General features: G+C 46.1%; 1 protein-coding gene across 1 annotated transcript in view; it reads right to left on the reverse strand.

Annotated features, from left to right (window-relative positions):
• Positions 1-4,623: 4,623 nt before the first annotated feature.
• slit1a (slit homolog 1a (Drosophila)) overlaps positions 4,624-27,641 on the reverse strand; it is a 344,291-nt gene continuing 321,273 nt past the window's right edge. The window contains exons 34-37 of the mRNA XM_059653007.1: positions 24,277-24,431; positions 22,779-23,067; positions 18,731-18,942; positions 4,624-7,031 (exon numbers count right to left, since the gene is read on the reverse strand). Coding sequence (XP_059508990.1) covers positions 6,793-7,031; positions 18,731-18,942; positions 22,779-23,067; positions 24,277-24,431 — 895 coding nt within the window. The 3' untranslated portion in view covers positions 4,624-6,792. The remainder of the gene's footprint in view (positions 7,032-18,730; positions 18,943-22,778; positions 23,068-24,276; positions 24,432-27,641) is intronic.

A 27,641-nucleotide genomic window follows, 5' to 3' on the forward strand; every position in this document is an offset into this window, starting at 1 on the left:
AAGTGGGTGCAGTATTTCTAAACGTTAATCCTCAGGTGAGCCTGCTGTTGGTGTGCACGCAGAGCATCTTGTGGGATTATTTGCAGGAAAACCGGGAAGGTTTGCTGGTGTCCTGTCTTGCTGTTTCAACATCTAAAGATTACCACAGAGACTGTGGATTTTTACTTTAAATCTTATCACTGATTGTGGGACTTGCTGCATGCATGCAAGTTGACTGCTAAGATACCCATTATCAGCATTTCAATGGCTGGGAAGACTTCCTGATGTGAAAGGTGCTCCAAAACTTCAATTTGTGGCTCCATAAATCTTAAAATGGGGAGTAACATGTTCACAAGCTAGTCTACAGTTTTGGAAAGCCATAACTACCGAGTCCAACTGTACTTCTGTTGCTTCCTAGGCAGATTAGCTAATGCAGCACCAGACTTGGATTGAATCTGGAATTATTCTGTTATATTGCTCAGTTACTCGTTGGGTAAAGCTTGCCACTTTGAATTCTGTGTAAAGTATATATAAAGTACACACGGTATTTAAAAAAACTGCTTCAGCTTCAGCCAAAGTATGGTGTTCTATCCCGAGTTCCACACTTGGGGGAGCATATGAAGCTTTAGAGTGAGTGTAAAAGGATTCCTGAGAATGATTCCAGTTCTGTGAATCGTTTGGAGAAGCTGGAGTTGTTTTCCTTTGGTGAAGGAAAGTTGAGGAGATTTCATCAAGATGTTTAAAATCATGAGAGATGTAGACAGCATAGCTACTGTTTCCATTACTCTAATACTAGAGTACATGCATTTATGAAGAATGACAGAATAGCCCCTGACAACATGAGGAAAGTCTGTTTTCTGCAGGAAGTGGATTGAATCTGGGCAGCACTGCTTGAGGGTGTTGTGGAGACTCATTTAGTCATGGCTTTCAAACAGAAATGGAGAGAATTTACCAGGCTATGGGGATAATGTGAGGGAGTAAGACAAGCTGATTTGCTCTTGCAGTTGCTCTCCCTTGTCCCAGCATCCACCCACCCACCAGGCCTTGTTACCACAGCCTGTCATTGCACACCCCCTGTTGTCCGTCACTAACAGTCCCCATTTACAACAGTTCACCCTCCCAGCCTGATTTGTTAGCAACTCTCTTGTCTGTCCACTGTTTTTCTCTCTCTCTCGGGCGCTCTCGTATCGCTTACACCCCCCCTCACCTCCCTATTTCCTGCCTATAAACTGACGTTTTCCCAGCCACCATCAGTTCTGAGGAAGGGTCACCGGACCCAAAACGTTAACTGTTTTCTCCTTCACAGATGCTGCCAGACCTGCAGAGCTTTTCCAGCAACTTTGTTTCTGCTCTTGCAGAGAGTTGGCACATATGTGATAGGCTGAGCGGCCACCTACCTTGTAACCAGTTAGTGATTGGTCCTTTCTTTATGGATCACATCCAATTTCCTCTCAGGATTGTTGACCACCTGACCTCAACAATTGGGCAAATAAAACCAGCAACAAAATTATTAGAGATAATGGGAGCTGCAGATGCTGGAGAATCCGAGATAACAAAGTGTGGAGCTGGATGAACACAGCAGGCCAAGCAGCATCTTAGGAGCACAAAAGCTGACGTTTTGGGCCTAGACCCCTCATGAGAAAAGCTTTTCTGATGAAGGGTCAGCTTTTGTGCTCCGAAGGTGCTGCTTGGCCTGCTGTGTTCATACAGCCCTACACGCTATATAACAAAAGTATTAGTTCTATTCAGCTCGAGTAGCTTCCAGCACAAAGCATTGAATCTAAGTTTTAACTAACCAGCGAGTCTGCATCACACTTTGGTTCTACTTGAGTGTCTAGAATCCACAGAGTTCCAAGCTTAGGGTTGATGACATTAGCATTTCAGAATGAAATGCACAGATCACTGTCAATGAGCTTTACTTACTTGTATTTAGATTGTATTCAGATGCTCAAATAATCCTTTTAACAGTATTTAAGTATTGCTACGTGGGGAGTGGTCAATCTGTAACCCAATGGACATGTTGCTGACTGAACAGAAAATTAACATAAATATCACCTTGCAAACTTCAGTGGTAGTGGGTAATTGATAGTAAATCTCATCAGAATGTTTGGTTCTGCTGATCTGGGTTTATATGCTTACAGAGGAGAATGCATTCTTCTGTCTTGTCCTTTTCTCCACTTACCTCTATACCTTTTTTCCTTTTTGAAGTGTTTCTCGCTGTTGCTTTCACTCTGTCAGTTTCACTTCTTTCGTTTCTCCTTCCCTTGAGGAAGGCAGTTGGATGGCAGTGTCCTTTTCTATGGCCAACACTGAGGTGCTAATCACTCAGAACCAGCTCAGTGTCTGACACTAGATTTCCAAAGTAACTTTTCAAATCCGAATTTGTGGTAGGAGACTCCTGGAGGACAGTGGGGATGCTTTAGGGATGTCCACTAAGGGTCCTAGAATTGGTCAAACTTCTCACTGATTCGTGGCTGTAACTATCCAGAATGAAGTGGGTCCATTTAGGGTGGGAGGGACATTGAAGACGTGAGAGATCTTGTCTTCATTTGGTTAAGTAACAGCAGTCAGAGAGTAGGGATAAATATGGGTTTCTTTTGGTTAACAAGCTACAGCTAATTAGTACCATGGACATTAGTCTTCAACTATTTACAATCCATATCAGTGACTTTGGAGGAACCAATTGTATAGTTCCTCAGTTTGCTGATAAGACCAAGGTATGAAAGTAAATAGTAAAAGGTGTCTAAAAGGATTTAGGTTGAGTTGGCAGAAATTTGGCAGGTTGAATATAATGTGTGAAACTGAACTTGGCCATTTTGGCAGAAAATGTAGAGAAAAATATATTGAAATGGTGACAGATTGTGGAACTTTACAATGCAGAGGGATCTGGTTAACATGGGAGACAGTGGTATGTTATAATATAACAAACCAGAACACCCTCTGCTGACAGGAGTTCAAATCTTGCCATGACAGACAGTGAAAATAGAATTCAGTAAAAATCCGCATAACCATAGTTTTTATTTATTCATATGATGTTGGTTTTGCTAACCTGACCTGGGCCAGTGTTTATTTCCACTCCCTAGTTGCTCTTGAGAAAGTGGTGATGAGCAACCGTCTTGAACCGCTACAGTCCATTTAGTGTGGAAACACCCCTAAATGTTGTTAGGGAGGGAGTTCCATGATTTTAACCTAGCACCACTGAAGGAATGGTGATTATATTTCCAAGTTGGGATGGCGAGTAGCATGGAGTGGGGGAGGTTGCAGGTGGTGGTGTGCCCATTTATCTGCTGCCCTTGTCTTTCCAGATGGAATTGATCATGGGTTCGGATGATGCTGCTTAAGGAAGCTTTGTGAATTTCTGCAGTGCATCTTGTAGATGGTACACACTGCTGCTAATTAGTGTCAGTGGTGGAGGGAATTGATGCTTGTGGATGTAGTGCCAGTAAAGTGGGCAGTTTTGTCTCTGGATGGTGTCAGTTATCTTGCCTGTTGTTGGAGCTGCACTCATCCACGCAAGTGGAGAGTCAAGTTTCCACTGTGCTGTGTGTGTGTGTGCCTGACTGTCTCTGGCTGGTCTAGTTTTTGGTGAATGTTGATAACGGGGGAATTCAGTGATGGTAATATCTTTGAATGTCAAGAGATGGTTAGATTCTCTCGTAATTAGTCATTGTCTGACACTTGTTACTTCCCACGTGTCAGCCTGGATATTGTCCAGATCTTGTTACATTTGGACATGGACTGCTCCAGTATCTGAGGAGTTGAGAATGTTGCAGAACATTATGCAATCATCATTGAATATTCCCACTTCCAACCTTATGGTGCAAAGAAGCTCATTGCAGCAGCTGAAGGATACAACTGTGAGGAACTCCTGCAGAGAGAACTTGGAGCTGAGATGACTGACTTCCAAACATACCCCTGATTCCCATTGACTGTGTTTCGTCAGGCTTCTTGATGCACACTCGCTCAAATGCAGTCTTGATGTCCGGAGTATTGTGTGCTGTTTTATTGCCTTACTACACAAAATAATTGAATTAAAAACAGCTCAGAAAAATTTACATGACTGATTACAGGAATGAATGGGTTAGTTTAGGATGGAAGTTTACGCAGATTAGGCCTGTACTTGTGTTTAGATAAATAAGAGTTGATCTTATTGCCCTTAAGGGTTGAATGGCCTACTCCTATTTCTTGTATTCTTCGGTCAGGAATGTATGAAGGTTAAGTTGGTGGGTGGGCAGATTTGCAGAAACTTCCAGACAGCCTCATGCTTTAAGCACCATGTCTTGCATGTGGCAGACACTGCAGATTGTGCATTGGACTTCGCATCTTAAACACCCGTTGAACGGGAGTGGAGAGAAGTGGAAAAGATGTTCTCACTCCCCCCCCCCCCCCCCCCCCCCCACCTTTATTCTGTTTCTTCCTTTTTCTCTATTAATCTGTTGAAAGTAATGTTAAATCGCATCCCCCTCTTCCTGTCCCCTAAAGAGGACATAAAATATCTCAAACACAACTCAAACAGAAGTTGCTGGTAAAGCTCAGCAGGTCTGGCAGCATCTGTGAAGAAAAAAAGTTAGAGTTAATGTTTCAGGTCCAGTGACCCATCCTGAGAACTAAAATATCTTAAAAACTTTCAGGAAGCAGGATAGAAGAGTTCTGCGCAGCAACAGTTTGATGACTCATAATAAAACATCATTCAAGGCAGGTTATTTCAGGCACAGTCTCCATTGCCCCCACAATTTGTCTTTTGGCTTTGGTCACTGCACGTGTCCTAGGAATTAATCTTTCTTTCCTGGCGACCTGGGGACAGTCCTGAAGGTTTGACAATTCTGACTTCTCAGGGTGCTACTGGTGTTTCCTTCCCTACAGTACACTGCTGCCTGCGAGAGGTGCGAAACATATTTGTTTAAGCAAAATGCAAGTCGCTGGGAACAAAAACTGAAATACAGGGTCGGTGGCCTTTTGTGGTGCCTTCACTGCAATGCCCATCATAGCCAGGCTGAATCAATCTTGTTCGTAAGCAAGCCTTCTCAGTCCTCACAAAACCTTTATGTCCTTAGTTAACGTTTCGGGTCCGGTGACCCTTCCTCAGACCCAAAACATTAGCTGTGTTATTTACCTTCACAGATGCGGCCAGACCTGCTGAGCTTTTCTAGCAACTTAGTTTTTATTCCTGATTTACAGCATCTGCAGTTCCTTCGGTTTTTACCTTTTTTATGTTCTTACTGAGCAGTTTTAAGTATGAGCTCTGACTGCTGTCTTTTTAAATAATACTTTATTTTATATTATAACCATACAACAAAATCAGGGAGCCAAGCATCTTACTGTTGGAAGAAAAACTCGTAAAGCCTTTCGTTCAGGAATGGCATTTGTGTGACAGAATAAAATTCAAACCAACAAGGGCTCTGCTTATGTTGCTATCTTTGAGAGGCAAGCGTGCCCCACGTTGCCTACATGCTGCCGACACTGCACACCGTGTGTGTTGTACTAAAATCGAGGGTCAGATAAATGCTACAGCAAGACGTGTGACCATGACTTGTGATGGGGGGCGGGGGGGTTAGGTGGCAGTTTGAGATCAAATCCCGATGGGCTCATGGACAGTGTGAAATAGGTTGGAATTGTCATTCAACTTCCCTTCTGTGTGACTTTTAATTTGAAAGAATTTTTGGCTCTTGGGATGATGGTTATTTAGTGTTATAGAGGAAAAAAAATACTCAACTATCCAATATGAGATTCAGCAGAGAGTTAGATACAGAGCAAAGCATCATCTACATTGTCCCCATCAAACAGTCCAAGGACAGGCCTGGCATGGAATTAGATACAACATATAGCTCGTATACTCTTTTTAACCTGAAAGTAAAGATCTCTTGACACTGTCCCTTTTAAACACTCAGAGGGCAGGTGCAACATGGGTTTAGATACAGAGTACAGTTCCCTCTGCACTGCCCCATCAAACAGTCCAAGAACAGGTATAGCATGGAGTTACTCACAAAGTACAGCTCTGTACACCTTTTTTTAACCTGCAAGTAAATCTCTCTCGGTGCTGTCCCCATCATACACTTCCAGGACAAGTACAGCACAGGATGAGATATAGAGTAAAGTTCCCTCCATGTTTTTTTCAACAAACACTCCCAGGACAGATACAGCACAACGTCAGATACAGAGTAAAGCTCACTCTACACTGTCCCCAACAAACGCTCCAGGACAGGTACAAACGGAGTTAGATAAAGACTAAATCTCCCACTATGTTGTCTCCTAATAAAACGAGAAATGGGCTGAGGGGTGAATTACTGAAGGATTTTCGAACATAAAGACGGCTTTCATTCCCCTATGACATGCACAAGTGATACAGCTTACTTGGTTTGCTTTAGCTGGTGTGATTTTTAACCCCACAACCTGTCCCGTCCCAGCCCTTCCCTCCCACCAAACCCTCCCCCTCCCCTCCCCCTTAACATCAGACAAGAATGTTAAGATAGACAAGCGACAGACAGTGTTAGCATCCTGGATTGTGTTTGCTCCTCTCCCAAGACTTCGCCTTGGTTTGGTGCAGCTACCTGTAGCCCCAGGCCCAGACCCATGATGTTCCAGCTCTGTCAAAGTAACTCAGCAGTTTCTGCTCTTCTGAATGTACGTCTCTATCTCAGGTCCGGATCAGGTGATGCTCTTCCTTGATATTTCTGTGGCTGTTTCAAACGAGTTCAATTGTACAAAAGAAGTCACCGTCCTGCGTCGATCTTGCTGATTTGCAATGTTGTTGACGGGGTGTGCTTTTATTTAATTGTATATAATATACTCTGTTGGGCAGGGGCTTGGTGGAAGCTACAGGCACCGGCTACAGCCACACTTGGTGCTTTTCTCCACTTCCTCGGCGAAGGACGAGCCATCGCTGCACTCGAAGGTATATTTCCGTCTCTTCACCCTCAGCTCGATGCAGCAACCCTGACCCTGGCACGATCCCTGGCATGCCACCCAGGAGACACGCCGAATGCTCTGGCAGATAGTGTAACCCCTCTGGAGCTGGTAATAATCGCGCACGGGCACCCCTCGACACTCCGCTTCTGCAAAGGTGTGCATGGGAAGGTGGAAGGTTGGGGTGGGGGGTGGGGAGAATGTTGGGGAGAGACAAGAAAAAGAAATCAGTCAGAAGCGGCTGGAGGTTGCTCCATGTTCACGCCTGGTGACACACGTTCTTCAGACTGCGGGTCAATTGGCGCTCACTGGATATTAGAGAGGAATTCCCTCCTTATTGACATTGCGGGTCAACCCACAGCAGGTAGACTGCAGCGGTTCAAGAAGGCAACAAGTCGGGATAGGCAATAAATACTGGCCTGGCCAGTGACGCCCATGTCCCACAAATGAATTTTTTTTTAAAAAAAAAAGCTTTTGCTTCTGAAGCTTGGGCACCTGGATTCAAGTCCCACTCTAAAAGCCTTCAGTGCATTAAACCATGTTTTATGCTCCAGGGCTTTGAAATCAGTGAGGGAATGCTGTACAATCACAAGTATCACCTCAGTGAGACATTAAACCCAGATCCTGTTTGTCTGCATCAAATGGATCAGGTTAAAGGATCGTTTGGCAGTACTACAAAGAAGATCAGGGGTGACGTGGGGACAGGACAAGGTCATTGTGCATGTTCTGCCATGTAATTAGATCATGGCTGACCATCTCCTCAGTGCCACCTGAGATAATGGGAACTGCAGATGCTGGAGAATTGAGATAGCAAAGTGTAGAGTTGGATGAACACGGCAGGACAAGCAGCATCTCAGGAGCACAAAAGCTGATGTTTCAGGCCTAGAGACCCCCCCCCCCCCCTTCAGAAACGTCAGGGGAGCGGGGTGCAGAGTGTTCTGAAATAAATAGAGAGAGGGGGGGGAGGCGGATCGAAGACTGATAGAGGAGAAGCTAGGTGGAGAAGAGACAGACAAGTTGAAGAGGTGGGGATGGGGAATGTCCCCACCTACACTCACCTCTCCTGGTTCCAACCCCGCCTCTTTAACTGGTCTGTCTCCGCTCCACCTATCTTCTCCTCTATCCATCTTCGTCTGCCTCCCCCTCTCTCCCTATTTATTTCAGATCCCTGTCCCTCTCCCCAACTTCTGATGAAGGGTCTAGGCCCGAAATGACAGCTTTTGTGCTCCTAAGATGCTGCTTGGCCTGCTGTGTTCATCCAGCTCCACACTTTGTTGTCCTCAGTGCTACCTGCCTGACTATCTCCAGGTGCTTGCCTACCGGCTCTCCGGAACCCATGCAATTTTTATCTTGCACCTGCCCATTGACTGTGCCTCCACAACCTTCTGGGCTACTACCACCATTGCAGCAAAAAAATTCCTCCTCATCTCCATCTTTATCCCGGGATTGTGTCCAGTTATCTCTGTAATGTTCTTCTTCACTGCACGGAACTCAGAGACCTGTGTGGCAGCATGACTTCCAAAACCAGAAGCCAATGCGTTGGTGCACTGTTCAGCATGTGTGGAACCTCAGAGCTGCTGTGCAGCAGCTTAGAGGGACCAACGATTAGGTCACTTGGTTTTAGACATAAGACGTCTCTCTTCCCCCACCCCGGCTTCTATCTCCATTCACCTAGCATACCCAAAAGACTTGTGTAAGTTTCAATATGGTCACCTCTCTCTCTCCAAAACGCTAGAGAAGAGAGCCCTAGTTCCTCAGTCTCTTCTCAAAAGCCATCCTAAGGATTAATCTGGTGCACCTCTGTTGCATTCTTTCTGTGGCAAATATATCCTTCCTTAGATAAGGAGGTCTCTCCAGGGCTCAACACAATTGCAGCAAACATCTTTACTCCTGTGCTCAAACCAGAAAAAGGCTTTGTCTTCTGGTCAAAAATTTATCCCACAAGTATGTTGGCAGATATAAATTGGAAAAGGCAGGCATGTGGAGTTGAGGATGATCAGATCAGCCATGGTCTCACTGAATGGTGGAGCAGACTTGAGGGGCTGAATGGCCTACTTCTGCTCCAACACCTTTTGATCTTAATATGTTTCTCTAGAGTAAGAATTAGTCAATATATTAATCATAGTAAAATAGAAAAACTTCCTCAGTACCACATGCATGCTGTGGTTGTTTTGACCTGATAATGATAACATCAGTTGAATCAGTTCATTTTCTTATTCCAAAAGGCTCATAGTTTCCTTAGTGATAATGGGAACTGCAGATGCTGGAGAATCCAAGATAATGAAATGTGAGGCTGGATGAACACAGCAGGCCAAGCAGCATCTCAGGAGCACAAAAGCTGACGTTTCGGGCCTAGACCCTTCATCAGAGAGGAGGATGGGGAGAGGGTTCTGGAATAAATAGGGAGAGAGGGAGAGGCGGACCGAAGATGGAGAGAAAAGAAGTTAGGTGGAGAGGAGAGTATGGGGGGAGGTAGGGAGGGGATAGGTCAGTCCAGGGAAGACGGACAGGTCAAGGAGGCGGGATGAGGTTAGTAGGTAGGAGATGGAGGTGCGGCTTGGGGTGGGAGGAAGGGATGGGTGAGAGGAAAAACAGGTTAGGGAGGCAGAGGCAGGTTGGACTGGTTTTGGGATGCAGTGGGGGGGAGGGGACGAACTGGGCTAGTTTTGGGATACGGTGGGGGAAGGGGAGATTTTGAAGCTGGTGAAGTCCACATTGATACCATTGGGCTGCAAGGTTCCCAAGCGGAATATAAGTTGCTGTTCCTGCAACCTTCGGGTGGCATCATTGTGGCACTGCAGGAGGCCCATGATGGACATGTCATCTAAATGGGAGGGGGAGTGGAAATGGTTTGTGACTGGGAGGTGGAGGTGTTCTGCAAAGCGGTCCCCAAGCCTCCGCTTGGTTTCCCCAATGTAGAGGAAGCCACACTGGGTACAGTGGATACAGTATACCACATTCGCAGATGTGCAGGTGAACCTCTGCTTAATGTGGAAAGTCATCCTGAGGCCTGGGATAGGGGTGAGGGAGGAGGTGTGGGGGCAAGTGTAGCATTTCCTACGGTTGCAGGGGAAGGTGCCGGGTGTGGTGGGGTTGGAGGGCAGTGTGGAGCGAACAAGGGTGTCACAGAGAGAGTGGTCTCTTCGGAAAGCAGACAGAGGTGGGGATGGAAAAATGTCTTGGGTGGTGGGGTCGGATTGTAAATGGTGGAAGTGTCGGAGGATGATGCGTTGTATCCGGAGGTTGGTGGGGTGGTGTGTAAGAACGAGGGGGATCTTCTTTGGGCGGTTGTGGCGGGGGCGGGGTGTGAGGGATGTGTTGCGGGAAATACGGGAGACGCGGTGATCATCTGACCTTCTATTACCCATTGTCCCTCACTCTAGTCTGCAGCCATTGGTCGCCCGCCAGATCAACCTATGCACACTACCAATGAGAATGCTGGTAGATGCGTTACCCAATTGGCTGATTCTTTATCCTCTCCGTAATGTTGTGACTCGTCGTCATTTTCTTCACAAGTTACTTTTCGGCATGTTCCAGCATTTTGACTCTATAACAGTAAAGGAAAAGCAATGCTTCCAAGCCAGGATGGTGTGAAACAGATGAAGAAAACATTTACTGGGAGTGTTTGATGGGGTGTTGTCGTGGGAGCTTTACTCTGCATCTGACCTTGGGCTATGTTTGATCAGTGGGGTCTTGATATGTTTATTTAATGAACACACAAAAAAAAGCTTTTGAATGAGCAAAATATTCAGCTTTCACTCAAAGTCACAGAGATAAAATCAGGCTAATGCTTCATTATGATACACAAACCTCTATTCCCTAGAAGATTCATAAAGCACCCGGCCAAGCTCTGTGAAATGGAGGCCGCTGGGAAGGGTCATTGTTTCACTCACTATGCTCTCCTGTCCCTCATAATATTTTACCTCAATCTATTTCTCTTCTCCTCATCATGTTATCCGTTGGATGTAGGAAGAAAAAGTGGCCTCTCATTCCCTGGCATCTGCAACATCATTGAGTGACCCGAATCTCGAACTAATTTTATTGCTTTGGCCCCATGTTGGCTGATATGCCCAACTTAGATTTGATCAATCTCTATCCAGATGGATTATGGCATACCAACCTTTCATTCTTGAACTGCCTTGTATGTTCTTAAAAGAAATTTGTTCTTGGAAACTGGGTCTCACTAGCATGGTCAGCTGTTGTTGCTTCTGAGTACTTAAACTGAGTGACTTGTTGGGCCGTTCCAGAAGACCATTGAGAATTAGTCATATTACTGTAGGCCTACAGTTACCTGTAAGGTGAAGATGACAGCTTTTCTTCCCTCAAGGCCATGCGTGAACCAGATTTGCTTTTACAACAATTGGTGTCCCTGGGTTTCGAACAGGTTGTGTTCTGGATTTGTCAATATGTTTGAAAGTCAGAACATCATGCAGGTCAGTGGGAAGCAGTAAGTACAGGAAATGTTTACATATCAAGTGGTTTAAAAACTGAAACTATGCATGGAGATATTGTTCATAAGCAGGACTGCTCTTAAATCAGCTGTTTGTAAATTGTGGACCCTCTGTAGTTGCCTTGTTTGCCTTTGAAAGTAACCTTAAACTTATTTATCATGGCGATGAAATGGCCTAGTGGTATTATCACTAGAGTATTAGTTCAGAAACCCAAGTCAACTAACAGCCTGATGTCCAGGCTCATTGAATCCTCCTTTAGACAACTGCTCCACCATCATCACCCCTGCGTATGTCCTGTCATGTAGGTAGGATGGTGATATCAAAGGTAGTGGCTCAGTGATACACGGGCAAGGATATTGCCCTTGGAGTCCTAAGAGTTGACTCCAGACACCATGAAGTCTCATAGTACCAGGTCACACAAGGGTAAGGAAACTTTCTGCTGAATACCACATTACATCCTCTCTCAGCTGCCAACTCTGCTCTTCTACATTGACCAACCCTTGTTGAAAGTGCTGAGGGAATGGGATTTCAGCATCCACCACCGAGAGGGGCTTTGCAGCAGTCCTACTGATTGAGCTGGTCAAATCCTAAAGGAGATAGCTGCTAGACTGGGTCTATTGCAGGTGTGAGGGAATCAACAAGAGGGGAAAACAGACTTGACTCATTCTCACCAAGCTGCCTGCTGCACATGCATCTATTCACAACAGCATCAGTAAAAGTGAACACTGCACTATCCTTGTAGTGACTTCATTCCGTGCATACCCTCTACTGTTATGTGGAACTGTCATGGTGTTAAATGGAATGGCTTCAAACAGATCTCACAATTTGAGTGGTCAGTCATGAGGTAGTGTGGCCTATCAACAGCAGAATTGTGTTCTAGTACGATCTGCAACTTCATGGCCTGGTGTAACCGTTCCACCTTTTCATCTCTTCTCCCCACCCCCCTGCCCCCCCACCCCCCCACCCGCCATTACCATCAGGTCAGGGGAATCAGGACATGCCAGGAGCAGCATCAGACACACTTAAAAATGAGGTGTCAACCTGTTGAGTTTACACAAAACTCCTTGTGTGTCAAACAACATAAACAGCAATGATAGAGCAAAGTGATGCCACACCATGAATCGGTCTAAGCTCTATACTCCTGTTATATCCAATTGTGAATGGTTGGACAATTTAAGCAACTCACTGGAGGAGGGGGCTTCACATATATATATCCCCATTCTTAATGATGGGAGAATCCAACACCCACGCAGAAGATGAGGCTGAAACATTTACAATCTTTATTTTTGATTCACTCCACATGATATCAAGTAATGGCACTGGATACTGTCAAGGCCATGGGTCTTGACAACATTCTGGCAATGCAAACTGCAGACTTTTGCTCCAGAACCTTTCACGCTGCAACCCAAGTTCAGCTACAATACCGGCACCTACCTGACAATGTGGAAAATTAGCCCAGTAAAAATCCAACTTGACTGATTACCACCCCATCAGTCTATTCTCGATCATTAGTCAAGTGATGGGTGGTGTCACATCAGCAGTGCAAGTGAACGTCCCTTATTCAGCAATAACCTGCTCAGTTTGGGTTCTGCCAGGGCCACTCAGCTCCTGATCTCATTACAGCCTTGGTTCAAACATGGACAAAAGAGCTGAATTGCAGAGGTGAGGTGAGAGGGTCTGCCCTTGATATCAAGGCTGCATGTGACTAGTGTAGCATCAAGGAGCCCGAGCAAAACTGGAATCAGTGAGTACTGGGGGCAAACTTTCCAATGATTGGAGTCACTCCTGACACATAAGAAGATGGCTGTGGCTATTGGAGGTCAGTCACTTCACTCCTGAACATCTCTACAGGAGTTCCTCAGGGTAGTGTCCTAGGCCCAACCATCTTCAGCTGCTTCATCAATGACCTTCCCTCCATCATAAGGTCAGAAATGGAGATGTTTGTTGATTATCACAATGTTCAGCACCATTCATGTGTCCTCAGATACTGCATTTGGACATGGAATATGACAGTAAGACCTTGACAATGTCCAGGCTAGGGCTGAAAAGTGGCAATTAACATTTGTGCTACACAAGTGCCAGGCAATTTAACTGTTGTCCCTTGACTTTCAATGCTGTTACTTCACTGAATACTCAACATTCTGGGCCTTACCATTGACCAGAAATGATACTCAACTAGTGATTTAAATACAGTGGCTACAACAGCCTGCAGACAGTAACTCACCTCCTGACTCCCAAAGCCTATTTACTATCTACAAGGAGTACTGCTCACTGGCCTGGATGTGTGCAGCTCCAACAACATTCACGAAGCTTGACACCATCCAGGAAAAAGCAGCCCACTTGATCAGCATGTATCCACAAAACCCACTCCCTCCACCACTGACACTCAGTAGCAGCAGTGTGTACTATCTACACGATGCACTGCAGAAATTCACCAAAGATCCTCCTACAGCACCTTCCAGACCCATGACCACTTCCATCTAGAAGGACTAAGGCAGCAGGTGCATGGAAACATCACCCCTGTGAGTTCCCCTCCAAACCAAAGACATGGAAACACATCACCATTCCTTTGGTGATAACAGTGTGGAGCTGGATGAACAAAGCAGGTCAAGCAGCATCTTAGGAGCACAAAAGCTTTGTTATCTCGGATTCTCCACCATCTGCAGTTCCCAGTATCACCATTCCTTTGGTGTGGGGTCAAAATCCTCTCCAGGGCAACTACTGACGGGCAATAAATGCTGGTCCAGCCACTGATGCCTACATCCCAAGACTGAATTTAAATTTAGTCTGCATTCAATCAGCTGCTGTGGTGTAACTTGAACCTGTCTCCCCACAGAATTATCCTGGGTTCCTAGATCACAAGCTCTGTGATATTACCATAATGCCACTATGCTTCATGCTGGTCCATATTCTGTCTGTCTGTCATTCCCCAGCCTCTGTTCCACTTCAAAATGATCCCGCAATGAATTTGACAGACACAACGTACAGCCAAACAATTTTCTGAGTAAGAAAACCTGCAGCAACAGCTCCATTCAGGCTATTTCCATTATTGCTGAGGTAATGCCCTGTTCAAAAACTGTGACGTTAAAAATACACAATTAGTAATTACAAAAATAAAGCCACTGAAACATTTGATTCTGACCATGTTTTAACTTTTGAATGCAAGAACTATCACTGGCAAATTGAATCAGGAATTTAGGAGAAATGTCTTTAGCCAGAGAGGAGAGAGAATATGGAACCAGCTTTCACGGCTAGCAGCTGCAGTGAATTGAATTGAATTGAATTGATGCAATTAAGGGCAACAACACGAGGGAGAAAGGAATAGAAGGAGAGGCTGAACAAAGTGAGGTGAGAGGAGGCTCTGCTGGAGACTTGATGTCTTTCTACAAACATATTAAAAATATACAACATCTGTTTACTTGTGTGCTGTATTTACTGTCTTTGTAATTCCATACTAGTCACTAAAACTACAAACCTACACATGCTCAATTTTTAAAAATTCATTCATGATATATGGGTTTTGCTGGCTCGGACAGCATTTATTGCCCATATCTAATTGCCCAGAACATCAACCACATCGCTGTGGAACTGGAGTCAAGTGTATGCTACGAGACTAGGTAAGGACAGCAGTTTTTGGTCCCCAGAACATTACCTGTTTTTGGATTAACACTGTTTAACAATAGTACCGCCAGACCTGTTAAGATTCCTACAGTCCCACATGGGCCAAAATCAGTCTTCTTGGCAACTTTGTGAAGCAGGCCCCGGTCATCTTTCCACCTTGTACTTGATATGGGGCATAATGAAACTAGATACCCTGATAAAATCAGCATTTGCTGTACATCAGAAAAGCACATGAAAGATCCGAGTCCACCTCAGATTATTCTTGTAGGGGAATGTGCCTCAAAGACTGGAGCGACATGGAAGCTAGCTGTCCCACATTGCTAGTGTACACGAAATCCAGGAGTGGGTTTCTCCACTAACAGGATGCTGCTGTCAAGTGAGAAGGACATTTTGCCCACCATGCAAATGAGCAATGTGATATGTGCCCGTCAGCGCTGGTGTGATGTTAGGTATGTTTCCTAACAAGTGGGCAGATCAAACCTAACGATATCCTGTTGACCATTTACAATGGGCTGCAGGCCACTCATGCTCAACCAGCCTGTGCTAAGCCTCAGAAAGGTATATCCACCATTCAATGTGATTGTGCTGTTGGGAATCATTCATTAAATAATCCAGACTGTGCTGAGTTACACCAGAAACCAGTTTAAGATCATCAACTGGGCCCACTATCTGATTCAGTGGTGTGTGCTGGAAGCTACATACATAAATACCCAGGACCCTGTCTTATGTGGGCCAAAGGAATTTGTACAAACATTGCACATTTTTTTTTAAAAAAGGGGTAATGGAGACAGCCAATCGCTTCTGTAATCCCATGGCAACACCCTGACCAATCAGAATCTACCTACCTGGTCTGAGAATTAGGATTGACAGTTAACTGTTCTTGATGTTTCAACAGATCAACACCCTTTTCTTATTCTGTACAAAATGTATTATTTTCATGTCTGTTTCTTACATCCTAGTTCTGATGAGTACAAGATGGAAAGCTTCATCTTTGTTCATTCTCCTTTGCACAAGGTTTAAATATGTACCACCAAGCATTTGCTTCTATCAAGCCTGTCTAACTTTATAATCAGGTTTTCTGTGTCTCCTCTAGCCTTACCCAGGCCTGACAATGTTTTAATTATTCTTCGACTACAGAGTCACGAGCCACCTACAGGGCAAACTTACATTTCTATAGCATAACCTGAGGACATGGCAAGGTACTTTACAAGCAAGGGAGTTTTTTTTTTCAATGTGGTCCACTTATGAGTTAGGAAAGACAGTAGTGTACATACACAAAGCTCCCACAATGAAATAACCATGCTGGTGATATAAGTTATGTAACCCCACCTCTTCCTCCGTTACATTGATGACTGTAACGGCGCCGCCTCTTGCTCCCCAGAGGAGCTCAAACAGTTCATCCACTTCACCAACACCTTCCACCCCAACCTCAAGTTCACCTGGGCCATCTCCAGCACATCCCTCACCTTCCTGGATCTCTCAGTCTCCATCTCAGGCAACCAGCTTGTAACTGATGTCCATTTCAAGCCTACCGACTCCCACAGCTACCTAGAATACACCTCCTCCCACCCACCCTCCTGCAAAAATTCCATCCCCTATTCCCAATTCCTCTGCCTCCCCCGCATCTGCTCCCACGATGAGGCATTCCACTCCCGCACATCCCAGATGTCCAAGTTCTTCATGGACCGCAACTTTCCCCCCACAGTGGTCAAGAACACCCTTGGCCGCGTCTCCCGCATTTCCCGCAACACATCCCTCACACCCCGCCCCCACCACAACCGCCCAAAGAGGATCCCCCTCGTTCTCACGCACCACCCCACCAACCTCCGGATACAACGCATCATCCTCCGACACTTCCGCCATCTACAATCCGACCCCACCACCCAAGACATTTTTCCATCCCCACCCTTGTCTGCTTTCCGGAGAGACCACTCTCTCCGTGACTCCCTTGTTCGCTCCACACTGCCCTCCAACCCCACCACACCCGGCACCTTCCCCTGCAACCGCAGGAAATGCTACACTTGCCCCCACACCACCTCCCTCACCCCTATCCCAGGCCCCAAGATGACTTTCCATATTAAGCAGAGGTTCACCTGCACATCTGCCAATGTGGTATACTGTATCCACTGTACCCGGTGTGGCTTCCTCTACATTGGGGAAACCAAGCGGAGGCTTGGGGACCGCTTTGCAGAACACCTCCGCTCAGTTCACAATAAACAACTGCACCTCCCAGTCGCGAACCATTTCCACTCCCCCTCTCATTCTTTAGATGACATGTCCATCATGGGCCTCCTGCAGTGCCACAATGATGCCACCCAAAGGTTGCAGGAACAGCAACTCATATTCCGCTTGGGAACCCTGCAGCCATATGGTATCAATGTGGACTTCACCAGCTTCAAAATCTCCCTTCCCCCCACTGCATCCCAAAACCAGCCCAGTTTGTCCCCTCCCCCCACTGCACCACACAACCAGCCCAGCTCTTCCCCTCCACCCACTACATCCCAAAACCAGTCCAACCTGTGTCTGCCTCCCTAACCTGTTCTTCCTCTCACCCATCCCGTCCTCCCACCCCAAGCCGCACCTCCATCTCCTACCTACTAACCTCATCCCACCTCCTTGACCTGTCCGTCTTCCCTGGACTGACCTATCACCTCCCCAACTATACTCTCCTCTCCACCTATCTTCTTTTCTCTCCGTCTTTGGTCCGCCTCCCCCTCTCTCCCTATTTATTCCAGAACCCTCACCCCATCCCCCTCTCTGATGAAGGGTCTAGGCCCGAAACGTCAGCTTTTGTGCTCCTGAGATGCTGCTGGGCCTGCTGTGTTCATCCAGCCTCACATTTTATTATCTTGGTTATATAAGTAAGCAGGTGGAACAGTGGTTCACAGCACCAGGGTCCCAGGTTCAATTCCAGCCATAGGCGACTGTGTGGAGTTTGCACGTTCTCCCTGTGTCTGTGTGGGTTTCCTCCGGGTGCTCCGGTTTCCTCCCACAGTCCAAAGATGTGCAGGTTAGGTGGATTGGCGATGGGAAATGCAGGGCTTGGGTGAGGGTGGTGAATCTGGATGGGATGCTCTTCAGTGAGACAGTGTGGACTGAATGGCCCATTCCCACACTGTCAGGATTCTATGGAAATATAAACCACAATAACCAAGTTGATTCAAGGATAAATTTTGGCTGTGACGCTTGGGGGAAATACCCCTGCTCTTCTTCGAAACATCAACCTGAAAGGGCAGGTATTGGCTCAGTTCAATATCTCTTCCAAAAGAAGCTGCCTCCCACAGTGCAGCAGCTCCTCTGTTCCAGAACTATTTGTATTATCTTGATCTTGTGCTTTAAGTATCTGGAGTACAGATTGAACCGTCTTGGACCTTCTGACTGGATGGTAAATGCAAACAGAGACAGGCAAATTCATCAGTGTCCATCCACTTGGTGCAATTTCATTGGTTAGATTTACCTTTATATTTAAACTCACTTTCACACTCCCAAATGTAAAATCTCCCATCAACCATCAGTGCACTAATAGATTGCAATCGTCAATTTATTTTTGAACTTTACATTTGAAAGGATTTCCTTTCATATCTGAGTGGTAACCTCATGCAGTTCTGTTCATCCAGTTGGAACGTCTCCCAACATTTAAGCTCTGCCTTTTATGATTCTGGCCAGATTGTGTTCACATAACAAACAACAAACTCACATGAAAACTCATTTCCTTTCAACCATCTCCCCCAACACCCTCCATCTAGCTCCTCATATATCTGGTGCTACACCAGTACCTTGGTTGCAGAGGTCTCCAGTGTAACCATCGTCACACTCACACTTGGCTTCTCCCAGCTCAGAGATCTGACACTGACCGTGCTCACATTGCAACCTCTTGCAGGGGTTAAACAGCTCCTGATGCTGGTTGCAGAGTGCTCCATTGTGTCCCTTATCGCACTCACAACGGTAAGTCACCCGGTCCAGTGCTACACAGCGTCCGTGCACGCACCTGCAAGAAAAAATAATGTAGAAAGAGCTTTAGTCTATATCTAACCCCGTGCTGTTCATGTACTGGGAGTGTTCGATGGGGATAGTGTAGAGGCAGCTTTATTCTGTATCTAACCCCGTGCTGTCCCTGTCCTTGGAGTGTTTGATGGGGATGGTGTAGAGGCAGCTTTACTCTGTATCTAACCCCGTGCTGTACATGTACTGGGAGTGTTCGATGGGGATAGTGTAGGGGCAGCTTTACTCTGCATCTAACCCCGTGCTGTACATGTACTGGGAGTGTTCGATGTGGATAGTGTAGAGGCAGCTTTACTCTGTATCTAACCCCGTGCTGTACATGTACTGGGAGTGTTCGATGGGGATAGTGTAGGGGCAGCTTTACTCTGTATCTAACCCCGTGCTGTAAACGTACTGGGAGTGTTCGATGGGGATAGTGTAGAGGCAGCTTTACTCTGTATCTAACCCCGTGCTGTACATGTCCTGGGAGTGTTCGATGGGGATAGTGTAGAGGCAGCTTTACTCTCTTTCTAACCCCGTGCTGTACATGTACTGGGGGTGTTCGATTGGGATAGTGTAGAGGCAGCTTTACGCTGTATCTGACCCCGTGCTGCACATGTCCTGGGAGTGTTCGATGGGGATAGTGTAGAGGCAGCTTTACTCTGTATCTAACCCCGTGCTGTACATGTACTGGGAGTGTTCGATGGGGATAGTGTAGAGGCAGCTTTACTCTGTATCTAACCCCGTGCTGTACATGTACTGGGAGTGTTCGATTGGGATAGTGTAGGGGCAGCTTTACTCTGTATCTAACCCTGTGCTGTACATGTACTGGGAGTGTTCGATTGGGATAGTGTAGGGGCAGCTTTACTCTGTATCCAACGCTGTGCTGTCCCTGTCCTGGGAGTGTTTGATGGGGACAGCGTAGGGGCCGCTTTACCCTGTATCTAACCCCATGCCGTCCCTATCCTGGGAGTACTTGGTGGGGATAGTGTAGGGAAAGCTTTTCTTTTGATTTAGAAGAGTCGAGCAGCTTTACTCTCTAATCCTGTCCTAAGAGGCGAATTGAGAAATATAAGTGGTGCAAGAATTGATCCTCTGTTTGATGTGGATTACGAGCATGAAAAAATATTCAAAACTATGAAACGAGGAACTAATTGGGGATTTATGGTAATAATCTTGCAAGCAGTCCAGCTTTGTTTCGGAAGTTAGCCAATTCCACCAGCACCGTCCTGTACCTAGACATCAGCCTGACAGGCTGATCGACCTTGGGGTGAACTGTAGCTGATTGTTACTTTGATCTTACTCTGAAGTGATAAACTCTGGAACTCTGTCTCATTATTACTCTCACTCCTAGCTGGTCTTTCTGAAGTTATTTATATGAGCTATATATATTCAACTAATGCAGCAAAAACAAATTTCTGGTCTGTGAGGCGGTGCTATTAGCAAAAGAGAAACTGAGGGGTGGGGTTGGACTGGGAGGGACTGTGAAGGTTCATTATGAATGTGTCTGTGCTGTATGACAGTCTTAGTAAAGACAAGGACTGACCTCTGGTGGAGAACATCAAAATGTCACCAACTTGAATCACCTTCACAGAAAACTTACAATTGCTATCTCTAATCTTTGTATCAGAGATAAAGGGAACTGCAGATGCTGGAGAATCCAAGATAACAAAGTGTGGAGCTGGATGAACACAGCAGGCCAAGCAGCATCTCAGGAGCACAAAAGCTGACGTTTTGGGCCTAGACCCCTCATCAGAAAAGGGGGATTGGGAGAGGGTTCTGAAATGAATAGGGAGAGAGGGGGAGGCAGATCGAAGATGGATAGAGGAGAAGATAGGTGGAGAGATGACAGAAAAGTGAAAGAGGTGGGGATGGAGCCTGTAGAGGTGAGTGGAGGTGGGGAGGGGACAGTTCATCCACTTCACCATCACCTTCCACCCCAACCTCAAGTTCACCTGGACCATCTCCAACACATCCCTCACCTTCCTGGACCTCTCTGTCTCCATCTCAGGCAACCATCTCAAAACCGATATCCATTTCAAGCCCATCGACTCCCACAGCTACCTAGAATACACCTCCTCCCACCCACCTTCCTGCAAAAATTCCATCCCCTATTCCCAATTCCTTCGCCTCCGCCGCATCTGCTCCCAAGATGAGGCATTTCACTCCCGTACATCTCAGATGTCCTCGTTCTTCAAGGACCGCAACTTGCCCCCCACAGGGGTCAAGAACGTCCTCGACCATGTCTCCTGCATTTCCCGCAACAATCCCTCACACCCCGTCCCCGCAATAACCGCCAAAAGAGAATCCCCCTCGTCCTCACATACCACCCCACCAACCTCCGGATACAACGCATCATCCTCCGACACTTCCACCATCTACAATCCGATTCCACCACCAAAGACATTTTTCCATCCCCACCCTTGTCTGCTTTCTGGAGCGATCACTCTCTCCGTGACTCCCTTGTCCGCTCCACACTCCCCTCCAACCCCACCACACCCGGCACCTTCCCCTGCAACCGCAGGAAGTGCTACACTTGCCCCCACACCTCCTCCCTCACCCTCATCCCAGGCCCTAAGACTTTCCTCATCAAACAGATGTTCACCTGCACATCCGCCAAGATTGCAGGAAGAGCAACTCATATTCCACTTGGGAATCCTGCAGCCCAATGGTATCAATGGGGACTTCACAAGCTTCAAAATGTCCCCTTCCCTCTACTGCATCCCAAAACCAGCCCAGCTCGTCCCCACCTCCCTAACCTGTCATCCCACCTATCCCCTACTTCCACCTCAAGCCTCACGCCCATTTCCCACCTACCAGCCTAATCCCTCCCTCTTGACCTGTCCGCCCTCCCTCAATCAACCTATCCCCTCCCTAACTCCCCACCTACACTCACCTGTACTGGCTCCAACCCCACCTGTTTGACCTGTCTCCTCTCCACCTATCCTCTCCTTTATCCATCTTCTATCCGCCTCCCCCTCCCTCCTGATTTATTTCAGAATCCCCTTCCCCTCCCCCATTTCTGAAGAAGGGTACAGAACCCGAAACGTCAGCTTTCCTGCTCCTCTGATGCTGCTCGGCCCGTCTGTGTTCATCCAGCTCCACACCTTGATATCCCAGATAATATATGATTCTCTTTAATTGAGGGATGAATGCTGGCCAGGTTAGAATTGGGGAGAGCTTCCCTGCTCTTCTTCAAAAAAATCAGTGGTACTTCTACATGTACCTGAGGAGGCAGATAGGATTTCGGATTAATGCATCACCTGAGAAATGGCTGACAGTGTACTGCCCCCTCAATAGTGCATTAGAGGAACCAGCCCAGATTTTGTGCTCAGTTCAATTTTTAGAATGCATGACCCGAAAGGGTCTCGGAAGCATGTTTAATAGTAACTTTCAAACAGGAGCTTGATTATTAGCTGTGAAAGAAACTAAGTGAAGACCTATGGGGATAGAGTGAATAATTGGTTAGCACTTTTAAGGTTAACCCTGATCAATGGGAGGGGATAACTCCACAGATGTATGAATGTTCTATCAAAGACGGATGGTCTTATACAAGGAATGAGAGATGGAGAAATGCTTGTTTGGAATTTCCAGAGCTCAGGCCCAGGCAGTTCAAGGTACAGGCACCAACAATGAAGTGATTAAAATCTGGAATGTTAAGAAGCCAGAATCGGATAAGCAAAGATTCTTGAGATATTTGGAGAAGATTACGGAGATGCATAGGATGAGAGATTTAAAAAATAAAGATGCTCCTTAACTGGACAGGTCAGAAAGCACAGGGATGGGGTAATGAGTGAACAAGCTTTGGTGAGAGTTGTGACACGGTCATATCGTATGACTTACTTGTGTCCCAGGCATGGATCCCCAAGTGGCTGGTCACAGCGCGGTCCCAGCCAGCCCGGCTCACAGTGGCAGACAGGGTCTGAGTCTGCCCGGGGCTGGCAGATACCATGGAGGCAGACGATCTTCCTGCAGGGCTCACAGCCTGGCACCACACCAGCCTTCATCTGGGTCTTGGTGAAATCCTGGAGCTCGTTGTTGATGTAGAGGTTCTGAATGCACCCGTGGAAGCTGGAGCCATTCTGGATCTGCCAGAGCCGGAATGCCGCAGAATTCACATCGATGGGCATCCCTGGGCACAGGAACGTAAATGAAACCGTCACAAATCGACACACAGAGAGCTGAAATGAATCTGTACCAACACGTCAAGAAACACATCATATTCTTGTAAATGCTGGTATTGAGAGGCTGTTTCCCCTAGCTGGGGAGGATAGAACCCACTTTCAACCTTCAGATTGAAGTAAGTAAGGAGAAACTTCTTCACTCAGAACGTTGTCAAACTTTAGAATTCACGACCCTAGACAGCTGTGGATGTTTGAGAGTTAAGATTGGGTTGAATAGATTTTTTTTAATACCAGCGTTCTATTTGATCTTGAGGTCTGAATTAAGGGGCTGTTGTGGTGTATCAATGGAATCAAGGGTATGTGAGGGAGAATGGAATTGAGGATTATCAGAGCAGACATTAACACGTTGGATGATGGACTGGGCGTGATGGGCTGAATGGCCTATCTCTGTTCCTACATCTTATGGTCTAAAGGGTGAATGTTTGGAGACAGGGCTTCCACTTTGCATGCCTCTGTAACTGACAGAGTCTGCAATGCTTTGAGAATCACTCACCGTGCCTACCATAAAACCTCTACTGCCCAGCCCCTCCATAAGCAAATCCCAGCCTCAGGGCTTTTTCTTCCAGATTTATATTGGGAGTAAGAATCCAGGGGTTTGTGGATAATCAGTGGAGTATGGATCTGTGTTAGATGCCAGCCATGATCACAATGAATGGCATTGCATGGTTGAGGGGTTGAATAGCCTACTGCCACTCACATTTCTCATGTTATAAGAACTTTCCCCGCAAACTCAGTGAACATATAAATGTCCTGTTTCAAGTTAGTCCCCAGCATATTTCACAATTCCCTTGGAACATGAAGAGGAGACCACTCAGCCCCTTGAGGCTATTCTACTATTCAATGAGGTTACTTTACTCATCTGTATTTTTCACCATGTTATAATCCCTTTAGGCCCATCATCGCGATGCCTTCCCCCTCCACAATAATCAATGAAAGCCCGTTGTTGACAAATAGGAAAGCTGAACCTTCAAGGAATGGTCAAAATATACCAGGTCTTGGCAGCAACATCCCAATTGTAAGAATGAATGAAGTAAGACATGTCAGGTTTGTTGCCATGGATATATTTTAAGGGATTTGGATGGTTCCTGATGACAGGAACTCAGACAGTGTTGAAGGATGAGGAGTGCATCAGACTGGTACAGCTGCTCCCGCCTTACCTCCTATGTAGAGTGGTGTCTCACGGTTGAGTGTTGACTGTTTGACAGAGCTCTCCATGCTCTTGGGGGTTCCACCATCGATGGAGAGGTTTACCATCTGGTCCAAGGTCACAATCTCAACGGTATGGAAATGTCCATCGTTGATTGTCTCCAGGCTGCAGGATGCACAAAAACACAAGATGTAGTAGCTCACAGAATCTTCTCCAGCATGCCATTCAATTACTAGTGGCCACGCACTTTAACAATACTGAGCAAATCATATGGCTCATTGAACAGTGCTTGCTTCAAAGAAAAGTGATTGTAAATTCTGTCACATTCTCACTAGGAAACAAGCCCCATTATTCTGAAGTCATCACAAAAGTTAAAGATTAATAAAAGTACACATCATTCTCCAATGTACCTGTCCTTTAGGACCATGTTGCCAAAAAGCATGGAGCATGGTTTCTGTGCCTATCAAGGATCACCATTTAACTATAAATAAATAGATTCTAGTTACAGGTAAACAATTATGAACTGCTGACATAGAAGTGTGTCTCTTACAAACTGGACCCGGAACACACACATACAAACAGACGCAAAAACATTGGTGTTATGGGTGGAGGAGAAGACCAGGAAGGCAGTTCAATGGTCACTGACCACAAGGTTCCCTGAGATGGTCCTCTTGGTTTGTCATGATCTACTGCATCTCAAGGTCGTGTAACCTGTATATTAAAAAGTACAGCATTCCCTTCTATTATACTTGTTCTTTTCTCATTTCAGTCCACAATCAAAAATAGAGAAAAATAAAGATTATGGACTTTACAGCTAAGCCGCACTCCATGGTTTGGGGACAGAAATCCTGGCTGATGCTCTTGTAGGTGTTTTGCAAAGATCTGTCAGTTGTGAACACACCCTCCTTGGCCAATAATTCCTGCAGTGGGATTCTAATCTGGAGCTTCTGAATGAGAGGGTCAACACCCAGTGTTCCACAAGAACACCATCCTCCTGCTATCATCCCAAAAACAATGTTTGTGGGCATTACTTGATTGCTGTTTGTGCAAGCTTGCTGTGTACAAACTGGCTGCCGAGTTTTCTACATTTCAACAGTGTGTACACTCTAGAAAGCACTTGGTTTGTGAGGCATGTTGGCACAGTGAAAGCTGCTACATACCAATGCAAGGAGCTGCATGTTAAAGTGAGGTTCCGTGTGCCCTCTCAGTCTTTGCCAGCTACCACCATTACGATGGAGGCAGTGATGTTGTGCCAGAGTCATTGTCTGTATAATCCTGAGGCCCACACAAACGCTCTAGACACGGGCTCAAATCTCACCATGGCAGCTGGTGGAACTATAGAGTCATACAGTAGGGAAACACACCATTTGGTCCAACCACTCGACTGTAACCCCAACTCAACCAGTCCCACCTGCCTGCACTCGGCCCATGTCCCTCCTAACATTTCGTGTCCATGTAATTATCGAAATGTCTTTTAAATGTTTTAACGGTACCTGTATCCACCGCTTCCTCTGGAAGTTCATTCTACACACCAACCACTCTCTGTGATCGAAAAGGTTGCCCCTTGTATCTTTCTTAAATCTCAATTCTCTCATCTTAAAACCATGCCCCTAGTCTAGACACCTGTCATTCACCTTATCTATATCCTTCATGATTGTATAAACCTCTAAAAACCTCATAAAACCTCGAAAAACCTCAACTTCCTACATTCCAGTATATCTGCAATCTCAGGGACAGTGATAATAAGACCATAAGACATAGAAGCAGAAATTAGGCCATTCAGCCCATCGAGTCTGCTCCGCCATTCAATCATGGCTGATAAGTTCCTCAACCCCATTCTCCTGCTTCCTCCCTGAAACCCTGCATCCCCTTGACAATCAAGAACCAATCTATCTCAATCTTAAATATACTCAGTAACCTGGCCTCCACAGCCTTCTGTGGCAGTGAATTCCGTAGATTCACCACTTTCTGGTTGAAGAAGTTTCTCCTCATTTCCGTTCTGAAAGGTCTTCCCTTTACTCTAGGGCTGTGCCCTCAGATCCTCGTCTCTCCTACCAACGGAAGCATCTTCCCAACATCCACTCTGTCCAGGCCATTCAGTATTCTGTAAGTTTCAATTAGATACCCCCTCATCCTTCTAAACTTTAATGAGTATAGTCCCAGAGTCCTCTAACATTCCTCATACGTTAAGCTTCTCATTCCTGGGACCATTCTCGTGAACCTTCCCTGAACCCACTCCAGGGCCAGTACATTCTTCCTGAGATATGGGGCCCAAGACTGAACACATTACTCCAAATGTGGCCTTATAAAGCCTCAGTAGTACATCCCTGCTTTTATATTCAAATCCTCTCAAAATAAATGCCAAAATGGGACTACATGCCCATCATAAGAACATAACGTATAGGCCATCCATCCCCTCAAGCTGGTCCCACCATCAAACAAGTTCATGGCTGAGCTGCCTCAAACCTCAACTATCACTTGCCAGCTCAGCACAGCCCTCACCTCCCCAATATTTCAAAAAATGATCTTCCTCCTGTTTAATAACTTTCCATGATCGAGCCCCTACTTCTCTGTAAGAGAGTTACACATATTTAATATTGTCTGGAATAAGAAAGTCCCTTAGATCTCCATTTTAAATGAGTGCCCCCTACTCTGTAACTTTGTCCTGTGGTTTCAGATTGCCTCACTGGTGGAAACCTCTTTGCAATATCTATCCGTCAAGCCCTCCCAGAATTGTGTGTGTTCCCTTTAGGAAAAGGAACCTACCAACAACATTCCCTGTAATTTTCCTGCTGGCTGCATGTGCCTCCAAAGCCCATGCATGGCAGCAACGTGTGGAACCAGTCTGCCGGCCTTCCTCAGTCTGGCCTACATGTGATTCCAGGCCCAAATCAATGTGGATGACTCAATTTTTTTAAAAAATGCCATGGGGATGTGGACTTTACTAAGAATTTGTTACTCATTCCTAGTTTCCCAGAGGGCTGATTAAGAGTCACCCACATTGCTGTAGGTCTGGAGTCACATGTAGGCCAGACCAGGTAATGGCAGCAGATTGCTTTCCCCAGAGGACAGTAGTGAACCAGGGGGGTTAATACAATAGCAACATGGTCACTATTAGGTGAGCTTTTACATTCCAGATTTGTTTTTACTGAATTCAAATTTTACCATTTGCCACGGGACCCCTGACCTCAGAATATTAGCCTCGGTCTCTGAACTACTGGTCCAGAGATGTTATCACTACACCAACAATATCCCCTTTCGCTGGTTCAGCAAGTCACTCAGTTTAAACCCAACAGAGATTAGCAACCAATGTTAGCGGTGCCCACATCCCATGAAAGAGTGAAATATGTACCCAACACTGGGAATCTGTAAAGG

The sequence above is a fragment of the Stegostoma tigrinum genome, chromosome 20 (genome assembly GCF_030684315.1).
Source record: "Stegostoma tigrinum isolate sSteTig4 chromosome 20, sSteTig4.hap1, whole genome shotgun sequence".
In the NCBI taxonomy this organism is placed as follows: Eukaryota; Metazoa; Chordata; class Chondrichthyes; order Orectolobiformes; family Stegostomatidae; genus Stegostoma; species Stegostoma tigrinum.